The sequence below is a fragment of the Pseudophryne corroboree genome, chromosome 5 (genome assembly GCF_028390025.1).
Source record: "Pseudophryne corroboree isolate aPseCor3 chromosome 5, aPseCor3.hap2, whole genome shotgun sequence".
Taxonomy (NCBI): Eukaryota; Metazoa; Chordata; class Amphibia; order Anura; family Myobatrachidae; genus Pseudophryne; species Pseudophryne corroboree.
Genome location: NC_086448.1, coordinates 451,507,488 through 451,524,908, shown reverse-complemented (window position 1 = coordinate 451,524,908; position 17,421 = coordinate 451,507,488). Strand labels below are relative to the sequence as shown.

At 46.2% G+C, this 17,421-nt stretch overlaps 1 protein-coding gene across 3 annotated transcripts in view; it reads right to left on the bottom strand.

Annotated features, from left to right (window-relative positions):
* Nucleotides 1-3,524: 3,524 nt before the first annotated feature.
* Nucleotides 3,525-17,421, bottom strand: part of ELP2 (elongator acetyltransferase complex subunit 2) — a 405,605-nt gene continuing 391,708 nt past the window's right edge. For all 3 annotated transcript variants that reach the window (XM_063922926.1, XM_063922927.1, XM_063922928.1), the window contains one exon: nucleotides 3,525-4,123. In XM_063922926.1, coding sequence (XP_063778996.1) covers nucleotides 3,961-4,123 — 163 coding nt within the window. In that variant the 3' untranslated portion in view covers nucleotides 3,525-3,960. The remainder of the gene's footprint in view (nucleotides 4,124-17,421) is intronic.

Here is a 17,421-nt window from a genome sequence, read left to right as displayed (position 1 = left end):
AGAATGCCCACAGTAGTAGTGCCACTTACACATGACCACAGTAATGCCTCTTATATACATCTCTGCCTCTGTCACTCCAGCAGCTCATGTCCTGTATCCCTCCAGCAGCTTCCCCCCTTATCTTGTCTTCAAGATGCACAGAGCCTGCTTCTCTTCATGGCTCTTTTCCATTTCAGCAGTGGTGACAGCATGACATCACATATGCCATACCGGAAAAGAAAGCCACTTGGACCAGAGGAGTGGATGAATGCTGTCCAAGAGACACAGTGTGTGTGAGTACCACGAGGTGGGGTGGACTGTAAATGGAGGATGACTATGGAGCCAGCAGAATCTGACGCAGGGGGAGGTGACTGCAGTTCATCAGTAACACTAGCGCTGCCTGCATCATCTATTGACGTAGGTGATGGGGTGGCTTTCTGTTGAAAATGCTGTGCAGGGCAATGGAGGAGGTGGAACTAGTTCCCCCCTCAGTTCCACTTCGTTCCCCCCCCCACTTTAACCCCTGATCAAAAGGTACAGCACAGTATATACTGGTTGAAATTTGGAGAGTTTTGATTAGAGATGTGTGGAAAAGATAGGCAAGTGAGGCACTGCCCCACCTGTCAGACTTTTTACTCCAGAGTTTTGACTATGAAAATTATTAGAAAATTAATACAAAGAATAAATTTCTAATATATTCTTTGTGTTTTTCATATACTTTATACAGTCAAAACTGTGGTCAAACGTTAGTATGGCAGGAAAGGCTCTGCCTCACCTCACTGCACTGGTACAGTTGCAGGAAGTGGGTGTGTATTCACGGGCAGTTGGTGTGCAGATGCAGCCAGAGTGTGAGCGTGGTGTGGATGTTTAGTCATGAAGTGGGTCTAAAATGGCCACTGTAAAGTCTCAAATACAGCCTCCTGGCTGTGGTCTGAATTGTGTGCACTCTGACACGGTTTTAAGTTGATAATGATGACTGTGCGATTGGTCACAAATAGTGGAAAAATCACTATTTTAATTGTGATTTTACATCGCTAAACACACACATTTTATATAAAATAATGCTTCATATTAACTTGGAGAAGACTGCACCTACACAGTTTAAAGAAATGTCACTAGATGATATTCGCATAATACGGGATATAATCCACTTGGATACTTATCCAGCCAATAACTGTAATGTGTTTGAATGGTGTACTGTGATTTTTTTTCAATTATTGTGACTGCCCACTAAAACAAAGACATAGTTGGTATGCTGCCACATTATACCCAAGTACAACAAGTTGAGAGGGTCGCAGCTCAAGCTTTGATTAAAGTGCGGGTTTTCAGAAGTGGAGATGTTACCCACAGCAACCAATCAGATTCTACTTATTTATCTAGCACCTTCTAGAAGATAATAGCTAGAATCTGGTTGCTGTGGGCAACATCTCCACTTTAAAAAACCCGTACTTTAGCACATAAATCTAAGGCAACTCTATGGCAAAAATAAAATGCATCAGTTATTGCATTTTGTAAGCCTGCATACATCTGACTCTGAATAAAGCACCAAAGTATATCTGTCCTCTGTTTTGGAGAGCCTTTTTAGAAAAGATTATTTTCCACTTACAGTAATCTCATTATTTGTATATAATCTACAGATAGTTACTGAAAACATTACTTGCTGCATGCAAAATCAATTTATAAATATACTTCAAACATCTAAAATCTCAAAATTTCCACATTAAAACAATTTTCACTTCCAATGCATTTTTAAGAAGGAATTGTTTTTCATTTACGCAGTTTGAACGGACTTCTAAATTTTTAACTTATGTAGAAATAATGTGATGTCTGCTTCCTCTATCAGAGAGAACAACACAACCTTACTTTTGCCTGTAGAGGTATAACAATGGAAAATGTTTGTCATTTGCTTAGAAAATTTCTAATTTACTGTATATAATGCAAATGTATTTTAGAGCAATTACTACTTTGGACTGTACCAGTTCAGCAAGCAGGTTTAGTATTGTTCGGAGATGTTTCCATTACGGATGACCACTTATAAAGAAAGAGGAGTATGTATTATAATTTACATATGGTATGTATATATTCTTGGAATTGTTGATTTATTACTGTTGGTTTCTTTTCCCAGAATGGACACACTCTTTACATCTTCACTGCTTCTACTTAATTCTATAGCCAGAGAGGGTCAGGGGTTGATGACTCATCATGCTGTGGGGTAATTGTTAATAATGCCATGAAGCTCCATACCACACATTGGGGCAGATGTATTAACCTGGAGAAGGAATAAGGAAGTGATAAACCAGTGATATGTGCAAGGTGATAAAGGCAGCAGCCAATCAGATCCTAACTGTTAATTTACATATTGGAGCTGATTGGCTGGTGCCTTTATCACCTTGCACATATCACGGGTTTATCACTTCCTTATGCCATCTCCAGGTTAATACATCTGCCCCATTATTCACTATCAACCAATACTTGGCTCTCACAGTCTCTCTTTCAAATGATGTGGCCACTGAGAAGTTATTCTCTAGTAGTCATGTATAATTACCAGGGAATAACTTCTACACAGAGGTAATCATTAAGAAGTACAGGGATGGGGAAGGTCTTGCCCATTGTGGCTTAAAATAACTCAGAGGAGGAGATTCAAATGTTTGAAAAGTCGGTTGGGTGTCTGTTTTTTCCTGTCTATTAGATAGGAAAAAACAGACTCCCAACTGACTTTTCAAACATTTGAATCCCTTCCCCCAGTGAGTCACCTCTTTCAAATTATGAGGCCCCTTAGTAGTTGTCTGGTGACAAAGTCAACCTGAACCACAGAATCACTAGTTAAACAAGGAGATAATGGAAGGTGCTAATAATAACCAACATCCTCCATCCTGGTCCCTACACACTTTGGAGCTCCTTTGTTTAAAAGAAAGGAAGCCCCCTTTAGCAACAATTATCTGTTGAGTAAAAAACCGTAAAATCCTGCCACTACAGGCAGCATTAAGCAGCCCAGTGTTTAGAGTTCTTATACTCAGATCTCCTCCATCATGGCATCAATAAACACAGGGTTGCCTTCAAATTATAGGGTATTTTAAGAGGATTTTTTTTTTCAATTAATTAAACCTACATTTGAATACAAATTTTTCCTGTGTTGGACAGTGGATTAATACCGAAAAGTATTCCTTGGCGGTGGTTACAAAAAACCGGAAATTACTTTTATTTCACTTTTTGCAATTTCAATACAAACCAAACATAAAAACAACTTTTTTTGCCCATTTTGTGTAGATTTTCAATTGTGGAAAGATGTAAACCAATTAATGCTATTCTCTGACTATTCAATGTCTTATGAGAAAACAAGGTATAATTTGTGTAGGTGCTGTACAATGACTGACTGATATTGATGTTGCAATGTGACCAGTGTAAAAACTACCAAATTAACTCAGCAAAGGGGGTGAGAAAAGCCACAAAAAGTTAAGGGATTAATACACAACATGCATTTACCCAATCTAGTGTAAGCAAAAGAAGAACGAAATAGTAATAAAATATAAAACCATGGATGGAAACATGATTGATGGATTTTTAATTCCTTATGCTAGTCCGTGACAGAAAAGTAATTTTTTTAACCCTTTTTGTTAAAAGTCATAGCTATATGATTCTTATATAAGCAGGAGGATGAGTGTTACACGTTATTTGAAATTTTGGAGGATTTCACCGAACCTAAACTATTTACATTAGAATAGGGTGTTGAGTAACAAAGCGGGATAAAGAATGATGCTCAAATTAGTTTTACTTATACAAAAAGAAATGTTTGAGCTGAAATTTGAAGTGAAGACATGTAAATTTAAGTTGTCCCATATATTATTTATTTTTTCTTTTAATAGAAAACAAACAAAACCTTGAACAGCAACTAATATGGCATTCAGCGTCTTTGAAGCCATGTTCTATCAACACTGGTAGTGCTATTTCATTTATAAATTATGTTCATTATACAAGAAGCTTCTATAATGAGAATATGCTCCTGTTAACATTGTATATCTTAACACCATGATCCGCTCCACAGCTCGCCAGCTGCAACCATTCTCCATTGTCCTGATCATCATGACCAGCTCGACCCAGCTTACTTCTCCAGCAGAGCTGCTTGACAGTCAGAGTGTGACAAAGGCTGAAAGAGATATAACAGAATGAGGAAGGGATCTGTGTGACAACAGTAAAATGTCAAACTCAGCTGGTTGCAGGATTCAAATACCATCTTACATCTAATTAGTCTACTTTATCTCACTACTGCCAACTGAGAGAAATTGACTTGTCACAACCTGCAGGTATTAAATATGTTGGAATTGCCAAGGTTATTAACAACACTAATGATACTTTATCCCTTCTCTTGTCAATAATTTAAACTGCAAACTCTTCATCAATTTTAACTTCCAACACATTAGTGTCAGGTCACACATCTCAATTACTGACTAATGATCTTTGGGGATGCTCCTCCATTGCAGTATAAAAAAATATATATATTTATGCTTGTAATTTTCCAAAAATAGGAAACTCTGTGACTTTATATAGTAACTGAACGCTGTCATTATTATCTCGTGATTGTAATCGGTAGGTCAAGTTCTAGGTACATATTGTGCAGTTTTCATGATCACTTTGTAATGTCTGTCTGGAATGGGACAAACATGCCTGCAAAAAACATACCCAAACACTTTTACTATGTGCTATCTTCCAGCTTCAATCTGTGCAAAGCATTAAACATGATTTACGGAGGAAAAAAAAAAAAGATCTGCAGGAAACAGGCGTTTGTCTCAACTGTAAAACTAACACACAGGACACCTAAAGAGAGGTCACCACATAAAATATTCTCATGCATCACGGTGAATCAAAAAATGCTGTGTAATATGTTGGCACAGTACGTCACAGTATGTCACAGTATGAAATGTAAAATATAGTAAAGGGTGAATAGTTTCAGACACTCACTTTGAAACAAAGATCAGAATAAGATATTTCATTAATTTCAATGGTCATTCATTTAAATATCTGCTCATTGAAATGTCAGAGAAAAAAAGCGGTTAAATTAATACATTTTTCTGTTAAAAAATAAATAAGATTTGAAATACCTACCGGTAAATTCTTTTCTCGTAGTCCATAAGCGATATTGGGGACAGAATTAGTACAATGGGGTATAGACGGGTCCGAAGGAGCCAGTGCACTTTAAATTTCTTCAACTGGGTGTGCTGGCTCCTCCCTCTTTGCCTCCTTCTACAGGTCAGTTATAGGTAAAACAGTGCCCGAAGGAGAATGACATACTGGAGAGAAGGAACATAACAACAAAAAGTGTGGTGAGAGTTACACACCAGCACACCAACATGTAACCTAGCCAGCAACGCTTGGCAACATTAACAGCAACAGCTGAACAGGAACACATAACAGAGAACCTGCAGAAAGCCAGCGCACAGGGGCGGGAGCCCAATATCCCTTATGGACTAGGAGAAAAGAATTTACCAGTAGGTATTTAAAATACTACTTCCTCTAGCATCCATTAGGGATATTGGGGACAGAATTAGTATGATGAGGATGTCCCAAAGCTTCCAGAACGGGCAGGAATGTGCAGAGAGATCTGCAGCACCGCCTGCCCAAACTGGGTATCCTCTTTGGCCACAGAATCAAACTTGTAGAACTTCAAAGGTGTTCTTCCCCGACCAGGTAGCAGCTCAGCATAGATGTAGGGCCGAGACTCCATGGGCAGCCGCCCAGGAAGAGCCCACCGATCTGGTAGAGTGGGCCTTCAGAGACTGTGGAACAGGTAAGCCTGCCGATACATAGGCCTGTTGGATAGTAAGTCTTATCCAACGAGCAATGGACTGCTTTGAAGCAGGGCAACCCTTTTTCTGTGCATCATACAGCATGAACAAGGAATACGTCTTTCTGATCCGAGCCATCCTCTTGACATAGATTTTCAAGGCTCGCACCACATCCAATGCCTTCGGAGGAGCAGAAGTGCCAGAACTGGACGGAATCAAAATACACTGCTCATAAAAATAAAGGGAACACTAAACAACACAATGTAACTCCAAGTCAATCACACTTCTGTGAAATCAAACTGTCCACTTAGGAAGCAACACTGATTGACAATCAATTTCACATGCTGTTGTGCAAATGGAATAGACAACAGGTGGAAATTATAGCCAATTAGCAAGACACCCAAATAAAGGAGTTGTTCTGCAGGTGGTGACCACAGACCACTTCTCAGCTCCTATGCTTTCTGGCTGATGTTTTGGTCACTTTTGAAAGCTGTCGGTGCTTTCACTCTAGTGGTAGCATGAGACGGAGTCTACAACCCACACAAGTGGCTCAGGTAGTGCAGCTCATCCAGGATGGCACATCAATGCGAGCTGTGGCAAGGAGGTTTGCTGTGTCTATCAGCGTAGTGTCCAGAGCATGGAGGCGCTACCAGGAGACAGGCCAGTACATCAGGAGATGTGAAGGAGGCCGTAGGAGGGCAACAACCCAGCAGCAGGACCGCTACCTCCGCCATTGTGCAAGGAGGAACACGAGAAGCACTGCCAGAGTCCTGCAAAATGACCTCCAGCAAGCCACAAATGTGCATGTGTCTACTCAAACAATCAGAAACAGACTCCATGAGGGTGGTATGAGGGCCCGACGTCCACAGGTGGGGGTTGTGCTTACAGCCCAACACTGTGCAGGACATTTGGCATTTGCCAGAGAACACCAAGATTGGCAAATTCGCCACTGGCGCCCTGTGCTCTTCACAGATGAAAGCAGGTTCTCACTGAGCACATGTGACAGACGTGACAGAGTCTGGAGAACGTTCTGCTGCCTGCAACATCCTCCAGCATGACCGGTTTGGCAGTGGGTCAGTAATGGTGTGGGGTGGCATTTCTTTGGGGAACCGCACAGCCCTCCATGTGCTCACCAGAGGTAGCCTGACTGCCATTAGGTACCGAGATGAGATCCTCAGACCCCTTGTGAGACCATATGTTGGTGCGGTTGGCCCTGGGTTCATCCTAATGCAAGACAATGCTAGACCTCATGTGGCTGGAGTGTGTCAGCAGTTCCTGCAAGATGAAGTGCATTGATGCTATGGACTGGCCCGCCCGTTCTCCAGACCTGAATCCAATTGAGCACATCTGGGACATCATGTCTCGCTCCATCCACCAATGCCACGTTGCACCACAGACTGTCCAGGAGTTGGCGGATGCTTTAGTCCAGGTCTGGGAGGAGATCCCTCAGGAGACCATCCGCCACCTCATCAGGAGCATGCCAAGGCATTGTAGGGACGTCATACAGGCACGTGGAAGCCACACACACTACTGAGCCTCATTTTGACTTGTTGTAAGGACATTACATCAAAGTTGGATCAGCCTGTAGTGTGTTTTTCCACTTTAATTTTGAGTGTGACTCTAAATCCAGACCTCCATGGGTTAATACATTTGATTTCCATTGATAATTTTTGTGTGATTTTGTTGTCAGCACATTCAAGTATGTAAAGAACAAAGTATTTAATAAGAATATTTCATTCATTCAGATCTAGGATGTGTTATTTTAGTGTTCCCTTTATTTTTTTGAGCAGTGTAGTTGGATTCAAGTGAAAGGCGGAGACCACCTTTGGCAGGAACTGCTGTCTAGTCCTGAGCTCCGCTCTGTTCTCATGAAATACCAAGTACGGACTTTTGCACGACAAGGCCCCCAATTCTGAGACACGCCTAACAGAAGCCAGGGCCAGTAACATCACCGTTTTCCACGTGAGGTACTTATCTTCTACCGTCATCAGAGGTTCACACCAGGAGGACTGTAGAAAGCGTAACACTACATCCAGATCCCAAGGTGCCGCAGGCGGCGTGAATGGAGGTTGTATGTGAAGCACACCTTGCAAGAAGGTCTGAACTTCGCGCAAGAGAGCCAACTTCTTCTGGAAGAAGATGTAAAGAGCTGAAATCTGGACCTTAATGGATCCCAGACGTAAGCCTTTATCCACTCCAGCCTGCATGAAACGTAGGAACCTTCCCAAGTGAAATTCTGCAGAGAGATATGTGTGTTCCTCGCACCAAGAGACTTATCTAACACATAATAGTGTTTTGACGTCACAGGTTTTCAAGCTTGCACAATAGTGGCAATGACCTTTTTGGAAAGCCCTTTGTGAACTAGGATGTTCCGCTCAACTTCCATGCCGTCAAATGAAGACGCCGTAAGTCCAGGTAGACGAACGGTCCTTGTTGAAGATCCATTCTTAGAGGTAGAGGCCAAGGGTCCCCTACAGACATGTCCAGAAGAGCCGCATACCACACTCTTCGGGGCCAATCCGGGGCAATCAAGATTGCTCTCATTCTTTGATGCCTGATCCGCTTGAGCGCCCATGGGATCAGTGGAATCGGAGGAAACAGGTAGACCAGCTGGTAAGGCCAAGGCGATGTCAGCGCATCCACAGCGCTCGCCTGAGGGTCCCTGGTACGTGAACAATAGCAGTGAAGCTTCTTGTTGAGGCGAGAGTCCATCAAGTCGACATTTTGAAACACCTGAGGGTGTAGTCCCCACTCTCCTGGGTGGAGGTCGTGGCGACTCAGGAAGTCCGCTTTCCAGTTGTCCACTCCTGGAAAGATCGTGGACAGTGCTCTTGCATTTCTTTCTGCCCAGAAGAGTATTCTTGACACTTCTCGTATGCAGGCCCTGCTTTTTGTCCCTCCTTGTCGATTGATGTACACCACCGCCGTGGCGTTGTCCGACTGCACCTGGATCACCTGATCCTGGAGTAGAGGGGATGCGTGAATAAGAGCGTTGTAGATAGCCTGAAGTTCCAGAATGTTGATCAGAAGTAGGGCCTCAGGGGCAGACCACTGGCCTGGAACTGAGCCCCCTGGGTGACAGCTCCCCATCCTCTCAAACTCGCATCAGTCGTAAGGAGGATCCATTCCTGAATCCCAAAGTGTCGATCTTCCAGTAGGTTGGAAGACTGTAGCCCCCACAGGGGAGAAATCCTGGCCAGCGGCGGCAGCCGAGTCATCTGAAGATGTGAACCGGACCACTTGTCCAGGATGTCCAATTGGAAAGGTCTGGCATGAAACCTCCCAAACTGTATCGCCTCGTACGAGGCCACAATCTTTCCTAACAATTTTATGCAAAGATGAATGGATACACGAGCAGGTTGGCGAACCATGTGAACCATTTTTTTAAGTGATCTCACTTTGTCCTCTGTGAGGAACACTTTCTATACTACAGTATGCAGTAGCATTCCCAGAAACAGGAGCCGCTCAGACGGTTCCAGATGGGACTTCTGCAGATTGAGGATCCACCCATGGCGAGAAAGAAGTTGGATAGTGAGATCTATATGGAGTAGAAACTCCCTGAAACTCGCTTTTATCAGGAGATCATCAGATAGGAAATCACGTTGACCCCCTAGACCCTGAGCTGAAACATCATCTCCGACATCACCCTCATAAACACCCTTGGAGCTGTAGATAGGCCGAAGGGTAACGCCTGAAACTGGTAGTGATCGTTCAAGTATGGCGAACCACAGATAAGCCTGATGAGTAGGCCAAAATAGGATTTTAATTACCTACTGAAACCGTAAAGAACACAGAACTTACCTAGGAACCAGGCAGTACTGAACCAAACAACCACTGCAGGATAAAGAATCGCTGGGAGGGCGTCCAGCATCCTCTACGGACTACGAGAAAAGGATTTACCGGTAGGTAATTAAAATAAGATTTTACTCACCGGTAAATCTATTTCTCGTAGTCCGTAGTGGATGCTGGGGACTCCATAAGGACCATGGGGAATAGCGGCTCTGCAGGAGACTGGGCACAGCTAAGAAAGATTTAGGACTACCTGGTGTTCACTGGCTCCTCCCACTATGACCCTCCTCCAGACTTGAGTAAGGATACTGTGCCCGGAAGAGCTGACACAATAAGGAAAGATTTTGAATCCCGGGTAAGACTCATACCAGCCACACCAATCACACCGTATAACTCGTGATAATATACCCAGTTAACAGTATGAACACAACAGAGCCTCTCAAAGGATGGCTCAACAATAACCCTTGTAGTTAACAATAACTATATACAAGTATTGCAGACAGTCCGCACTTGGGACGGGCGCCCAGCATCCACTACGGACTACGAGAAATAGATTTACCGGTGAGTAAAATCTTATTTTCTCTGACGTCCTAGTGGATGCTGGGGACTCCGTAAGGACCATGGGGATTATACCAAAGCTCCCAAACGGGCGGGAGAGTGCGGATGACTCTGCAGCACCGAATGAGAGAACTCAAGGTCCTCCTCAGCCAGGGTATCAAATTTGTAGAATTTTGCAAACGTGTTTGCCCCTGACCAAGTAGCAGCTCGGCAAAGTTGTAAAGCCGAGACCCCTCGGGCAGCCGCCCAAGAAGAGCCCACTTTCCTCGTGGAATGGGCTTTTACAGATTTAGGCTGTGGCAGGCCAGCCACCGAATGCGCAAGCTGAATTGTGCTACAAATCCAGCGAGCAATAGTCTGCTTTGAAGCAAGAGCACCCATCTTGTTTGGTGCATACAGGATAAATAGCGAGTCAGTCTTCCTGACTCCAGCCGTCCTGGAAACATAAATTTTCAAGGCCCTGACAACGTCCAGTAACTTGGAGTCCTCCAAGTCCCTAGTAGCCGCAGGCACCACGATAGGTTGGTTCAAGTGAAAAGCTGATACCACCTTAGGAAGAAACTGGGGACGAGTCCTCAATTCTGCCCTATCCATATGGAAAATCAAATAGGGGCTTTTACATGACAAAGCCGCCAATTCTGACACACGCCTTGCCGAAGCCAAGGCCAAAAGCATGACCACTTTCCACGTGAGATATTTTAAATCCACGGTTTTGAGTGGCTCAAACCAATGTGACTTTAGGAAACCCAACACCACGTTGAGGTCCCACGGTGCCACTGGAGGCACAAAAGGAGGCTGAATATGCAGCACTCCCTTGACAAATGTCTGAACTTCAGGCAGTGAAGCCAGTTCTTTTTGGAAGAAAATCGACAGAGCCGAAATCTGGACCTTAATGGAACCCAGTTTTAGGCCCATAGTCACCCCTGACTGTAGGAAGTGCAGAAATGGACCTAGCTGGAATTCCTCCATTGGGGCCTTCCTGGCCTCACACCACGCAACATATTTTCGCCATATGCGGTGATAATGTTGTACGGTTACATCTTTTCTAGCTTTTTGTTTAAGCGGGACGCCATCATGTCCACCTGTGGCTTTTCCCAACGGTTTACAATCAGTTGGAAGACCTGCTGAGGAAGTCTGCTTCCCAGTTGTCCACTCCCGGAATGAACACTGCTGACAGTGCTAACACGTGATTTTCCGCCCATCGGAGAATCCTTGTGGCTTCTGCCATCGCTGTCCTGCTTCTTGTGCCGCCCTGTCGATTTACATGGGCGACTGCCGTGATGTTGTCTGACTGGATCAGAACCGGCTGGTTTTGAAGCAGGGGCTTTGCTTGACTTAGGGCATTGTAAATGGACCTCAGTTCCAGAACATTTATGTGTAGGGAAGTCTCCTGACTTGACCAAAGTCCTTGGAAGTTTCTTCCCCGTGTGACTGCACCCCAGCCCCGAAGGCTGGCATCCGTGGTCACCAGGACCCAGTCCTGTATGCCGAATCTGCGGCCCTCTCTGAGATGAGCACTCTGCAGCCACCACAGCAGAGACACCCTGGTCCTTGGAGACAGGGTTATCAACCGATGCATTTGAAGATGCGATCCGGACCATTGGTCCAACAGGTCCCACTGAAAGGTTCTGGCATGGAACCTGCCGAATGGAATCGCTTCGTAGGAAGCTACCATCTTTCCCAGGACTCGCGTGCAATGATGCACCGACACCTGTTTTGGTTTCAGGAGGCCTCTCACTAGAGATGACAGCTCCTTGGCTTTCTCCTCTGGGAGAAACACTTTTTTCTGGACTGTGTCCAGAATCATCCCCAGGAACAGTAGACGTGTCGCCGGAACCAGCTGAGACTATGGAATATTCAGAATCCAACCGTGCTGGTGTAGCACCTCCTGAGATAATGCTACGCCGACCAACAACTGCTCTCTGGACCTCGCCCTTATCAGGCGATCGTCCAAGTATGGGATAATTAAAACTCCCTTTTTCCGAAGGAGTATCATCATTTCGGCCATTACCTTGGTAAATACCATCGGTGCCGTGGACAGGCCGAACGGCAACGTCTGGAATTGGTAATGACAATCCTGTACCACAAATCTGAGGTACTCCTGGTGAGGATGGTAAATGGGGACATGCAGGTAAGCATCCTTGATGTCCAGAGATACCATGTAATCTCCCTCTTCCAGGCTTGCAATAACCGCCCTGAGCGATTCCATCTTGAACTTGAATTTTCTTAAATATGTGTTCAAGGATTTAAAATTTAAAATGGGTCTCACCGAACCGTCCGGTTTCGGTACCACAAACATTGTGGAATAGTAACCCCGTCCTTGTTGAAGTAGGGGCACCTTGACTATCACCTGCTGGGAATACAGCTTGTGAATTGCCTCTAACACAGCCTCCCTTTCTGAAGGAGTCGTTGGTAAGGCAGATTTGAGGAAACGGCGGGGGGGGGATGTCTCGAATTCCAGCCTGTACCCCTGAGATACCACTTGAAGGATCCAGGGATCTACCTGTGAGCGAGCCCACTGATTGCTGAAGTTTTTGAGACGGCCCCCCACCGTACCTGGCTCCGCCTGCTGAGCCCCAGCGTCATGCGGCGGACTTAGCAGAAGAAGCGGGGGAGGACTTTTGTTCCTGGGAAGTGGCTGTATGCTGCAGCTTTTTTCCCCTACCTCTGCCTCTGGGCAGAAAGGACGCGCCTCTACCCCGTCTGCTCTTTTGGGGGCAAAAGGACTGCACCTGATAATACGGTGCTCTCTTTGGTTGTGAGGGGACATGTGGCAAAAATGCTGACTTCCCAGCTGTTGCTGTGGACACTAAGTCTGAAAGACCATCCCCGAACAACTCCTCGCCCTTATAAGGCAAAACTTCCATGTGCCTTTTAGAATCTGCATCACCTGTCCACTGCCGGGTCCATAACCCTCTCCTGGCACAAATGGACAGTGCACTTATTTTTGATGCCAGCCGGCAAATATCCCTCTGTGCATCTCTTATGTAAAAGACAGCGTCTTTAATATGCTCTACGTTTAGCAATATAGTGTCCCTGTCTAGGGTGTCAATGTTTTCTGACAGGGAGTCTGACCATGCAGCTGCAGCACTGCACATCCATGCTGAGGCAATAGCTGGTCTCAGTATAATACCAGTGTGTGTATATATAGCTTTCTGGAGTGCCTCCTGCTTTCTGTCAGCAGGTTCCTTTAGGGCGGCCGTATCCTGGGACGGCAGTGCCACCTTTTTTGATAAGCGCGTAAGTGCTTTATCCACCCTAGGGGGTGTTTCCCAACGTGACCTATCCTCTGGCGGGAAAGGGTACGCCATTAGTAATTTTTTTGAAATTACCAATTTTTTATCGGGGGAAGCCCACGCTAGTTCACACACTTCATTCAATTCTTCAGAAGGGGGAAAAACTACTGGTAGTTTTTTCTCCCCAAACATAATACCCTTTTTTGTGGTACCTGGGGTCACCTCAGAAATGTGTAAAACATTTTTCATTGCCTCAATCATATAACGAGTGGCCCTATTGGACATTACATTAGTCTCTTAGTCGTCGACACTGGTATCAGTATCCGTGTCGACATCTGTGTCTGCCATCTGAGGTAGCGGGCGTTTTAGAGCCCCTGATGACTTTTGAGACGTCTGGGCAGGCACGGGCTGAGAAGCCGGCTGCCCCGCATTTGGCATGTCGTCAAATTTTTTATGTAAGGAGTCGACACTTTCGCGTAATTCCTTCCACAAATCCATCCACTCCGGTGTCTGCCCCGCAGGGGGTGACAACACATTTATAGGCACCTGCTCCTCCTCCACATAAGTCTCCTCATCAAACATGTCGACACAGCCGTACCGACACACCTCACACACACAGGGAATGCTCTGACAGAAGACAGGACCCCACAAAGCCCTTTGGGGAGACAGAGAGAGAGTATGCCAGCACACACCAGAGCGCTATATAAATCAGGGATTAACTAAATTATATCCCCTTATAGCTGCTATATGTATATTGCGCCTAAATTTAGTGCCCCCCCTCTCTTTTTTACCCTTTTCTGTAGTGTAGACTGCAGGGGACAGCCAGGGAGCTTCCTTCCAGCGGAGCTGTGAGGGAGAAATGGCGCCAGTGTGCTGAGGGAGATAGCTCCGCCCCTTTTTCGGCTGACTTTTCTCCCGCTTTTTTATGGATTCTGGCAGGGGTATTTATCACATATATAGCCTCTGGGGCTATATATTGAGATATATTTGCCAGCCAAGGTGTATTTATTGCTTGTATTTAGTGTGTATGAGGAGCAATGGCGCACAGCTGCAGTGCTGTGCGCTACCTTGGTGAAGACTGATGTCTTCTGCCGCCGATTTTCCGGATTCTTCTTGCTTCTGGCTCTGTAAGGGGGCCGGCGGCGCGGCTCCGGGACCGAACACCAATGGCCGGTTCCATGCGGTCGATCCCTCTGGAGCTAATGGTGTCCAGTAGCCTAAGAAGCCCAAGCTACCACCAGTTAGGTAGGTTCGCTTCTTCTCCCCTTAGTCCCTCGCTGCAGTGAGTCTGTTGCCAGCAGATCTCACTGTAAAATAAAAAACCTAAAATATACTCTCTCTCTAGGAGCTCAGGAGAGCCCCTAGTGTGCATCCAGCTCAGCCGGGCACAGGATTCTAACTGAAGTCTGGAGGAGGGTCATAGTGGGAGGAGCCAGTGCACACCAGGTAGTCCTAAATCTTTCTTAGCTGTGCCCAGTCTCCTGCGGAGCCGCTATTCCCCATGGTCCTTACGGAGTCCTCAGCATCCACTAGGACGTCAGAGAAAATACTATTTTCTCTTACGTCCTAGAGGATGCTGGGCTCCATATTAGTAACATGGGGCTGTACCAAAGCTCCCAGAATGGGAGGGAGAGCGCCCGAGCTCCTGCAGAACTGCTTGACCAAACTTGAGGTCATCAGAAGCCAAAGTATCAAACCTGTAAAACATAGCAAACGTGTTCGATCCAGACCAGGTAGCTGCTCAGCAAAGCTGTACAGCCGAGACACCCTGGGCAGACCCCCAGGAAGAACACACCTTACGGGTAGAGTGGGCCTTAACAGATTTTGGACACGGCAATCCCGCCGTAGAATATGCATGCTGGATGGTGAACCTGACCCAGCGGGAAATCGACTGCTTAGAAGCAGGACACCCAATTTTCTTGGGATCATAGAGGACAAACAGTCAGATTTTCTGTGACGTGCCGTCCTCTTCACATAAATCTTCAAAGCCCTCACAACATCAAAGGGCTTTGAAGCAATTGAGGAGTCAGTAGCCACTGCCACCACAATAGGTTGGTTGATATGAAAAGCCGACACAACCTTAGGAAGGAACTGTTGACGAGTCCTGAGTTCCACCCTATCTTCAGGACAAAGCCCCCCAATTCTGACACACGTCGAGCCGAAGCTAAGGCCAACAAAGTTACCGCCTTCCACGTGAGAAACTTGATTTCAGCCTCCTGTAGAGGCTCAAACCAATCCGATTGCAGGAACTGCAACACCACATCAAGATCCCAGGGTGCTGTTGGCGCCACAAAGGGAGGCTGGATGTGTAGAACCCCTTTCAAAAAGGTCTGAACCTCAGGGAGGACAGCCAAATGTTTCTGGAAGAAAATGGCAAAGCTGAGATCTGGACCTTGATGGAGCCCAATCTCAGTCCCATATTCACAGCTGTTTGCAGGAAAAGGAGAAAACGTCCAAGTTGAAACTCCACCGCAGGAAATTTCTTGGATTCACACCAAGACACATTTTTTCCAAATTCGATGGTAATGTGTAGACGTTACCCCCTTCCTAGCCTGTATCAGGGTAGGAATAACCTTGCTTGGAATACCCTTCCGAGCTAAGATCTGGCGCTCAACTGCCATGCCATCAAACGTACCCGTGTTAAGTCTTGATAAGCGAACTGCCCCTGCAGTAGAAGATCCTCCCGAAGAGGTAGGGGCCCTGGATCTTCCAGCAGTAGATCCAGCAGATCCGCGTACCAAGCCCTCCTTGGCCAGTCTGGAGCAATGAGGATTGCCAGAACTTTTGTTCTTTTTACAAGCTGTAGAACTCTTGGAATTAGAGGAAGAGGAGGGAATACATACACTGACGTGAACACCCACGGCGCTACTAGTGAGACCAAAGCCACTGCCTGTGGGTCCCTTGACCTGGAACAGTACCTCCGCAGCTTCTTGTTGAGGCGGGAGGCCATCATGTCTATGTGAGGAACCCCCCACCAACCGGATACCTCCTCGAACACCTCCGGGTGGAGGCCCCACTCTCCTGGATGGAGATCGTGTCTGCTGAGGAAGTCCGCTTCCCAGTTGTCTACTCCCGGAATGAAGATTGCTGACATCGCTACAGCGTGCCTTTCTGCCCAGAGGAGGATCTTTGTCACCTCTGACATTGCAGCCCTGCTCTTCGTTCCGCCTTGTTGGTTTATGTAGGCCACTGTGGTCACGTTGTCCGACTGCACCTGAACAGCCGATCCTGTAGAAGGTATGCTGCTTGAAGAAGGCCATTGTATACGGCTCTTAGCTCCAGGATGTTTATCGGAAAAAGGGAATCATGACTCGACCACCTTCCTTGAAAGATTTCCCCTTGAGCGACTGCTCCCCAACCTCTTAGACTTGCATTCGTGGTTAGAAGGGTCCAGTCCTGAACTCCGAACCTTCGGCCATCCAGAAGGTGTGGTAGTTGTAGCCACCAGAGAAGCGAAATCCTGGTTTTCGGAGACAGACGTATCCTCTGGTGCATGTTCAGGTGAGATCCCGACCACTGGTCCAAGAGATCCAGTTGAAAGGAGCAAGTATGAAACCTTCCGTACTGCAGAGCCTCGTAGGAGGCAACTATCTTCCCCAGAAGGCGGATGCACTGATGAACAGACACCCTGGCAGGCTTCAAGACATCCCGAACCATGGTTTGAATCACCAATGCTTTGTCCACCAGTAGAAACACCCTCTGCACCTCCGTGTCGAGTATCATCCCCAGGAAAGACAGCCTCCTTGTCGGCTCCAGATGAGACTTTGGAAGATTCAGAATCCAACCGTGCTCCTTGAGCAGATGCGTCGTGAGAGCAATGGCTCTTAACAACTTCTCCTTGGACGATGCCTTGATCAGTAGATCGTCCAGATACGGAATTATGTTCACCCCCTGCTTGCGGAGGAGAACCATCATCTCTGCCATCACCTTGGTGAAGACCCTCTGTGCTGTGGAGAGACCGAACGGCAGTACCTGAAACAGATAGTGATCGTCTAACAGTGCAAACCTGAGATAAGCCTGATGCGGCGATCAAATGGGAATGTGGAGGTACGCATCCTTGATGTCCATGGACACCAGGA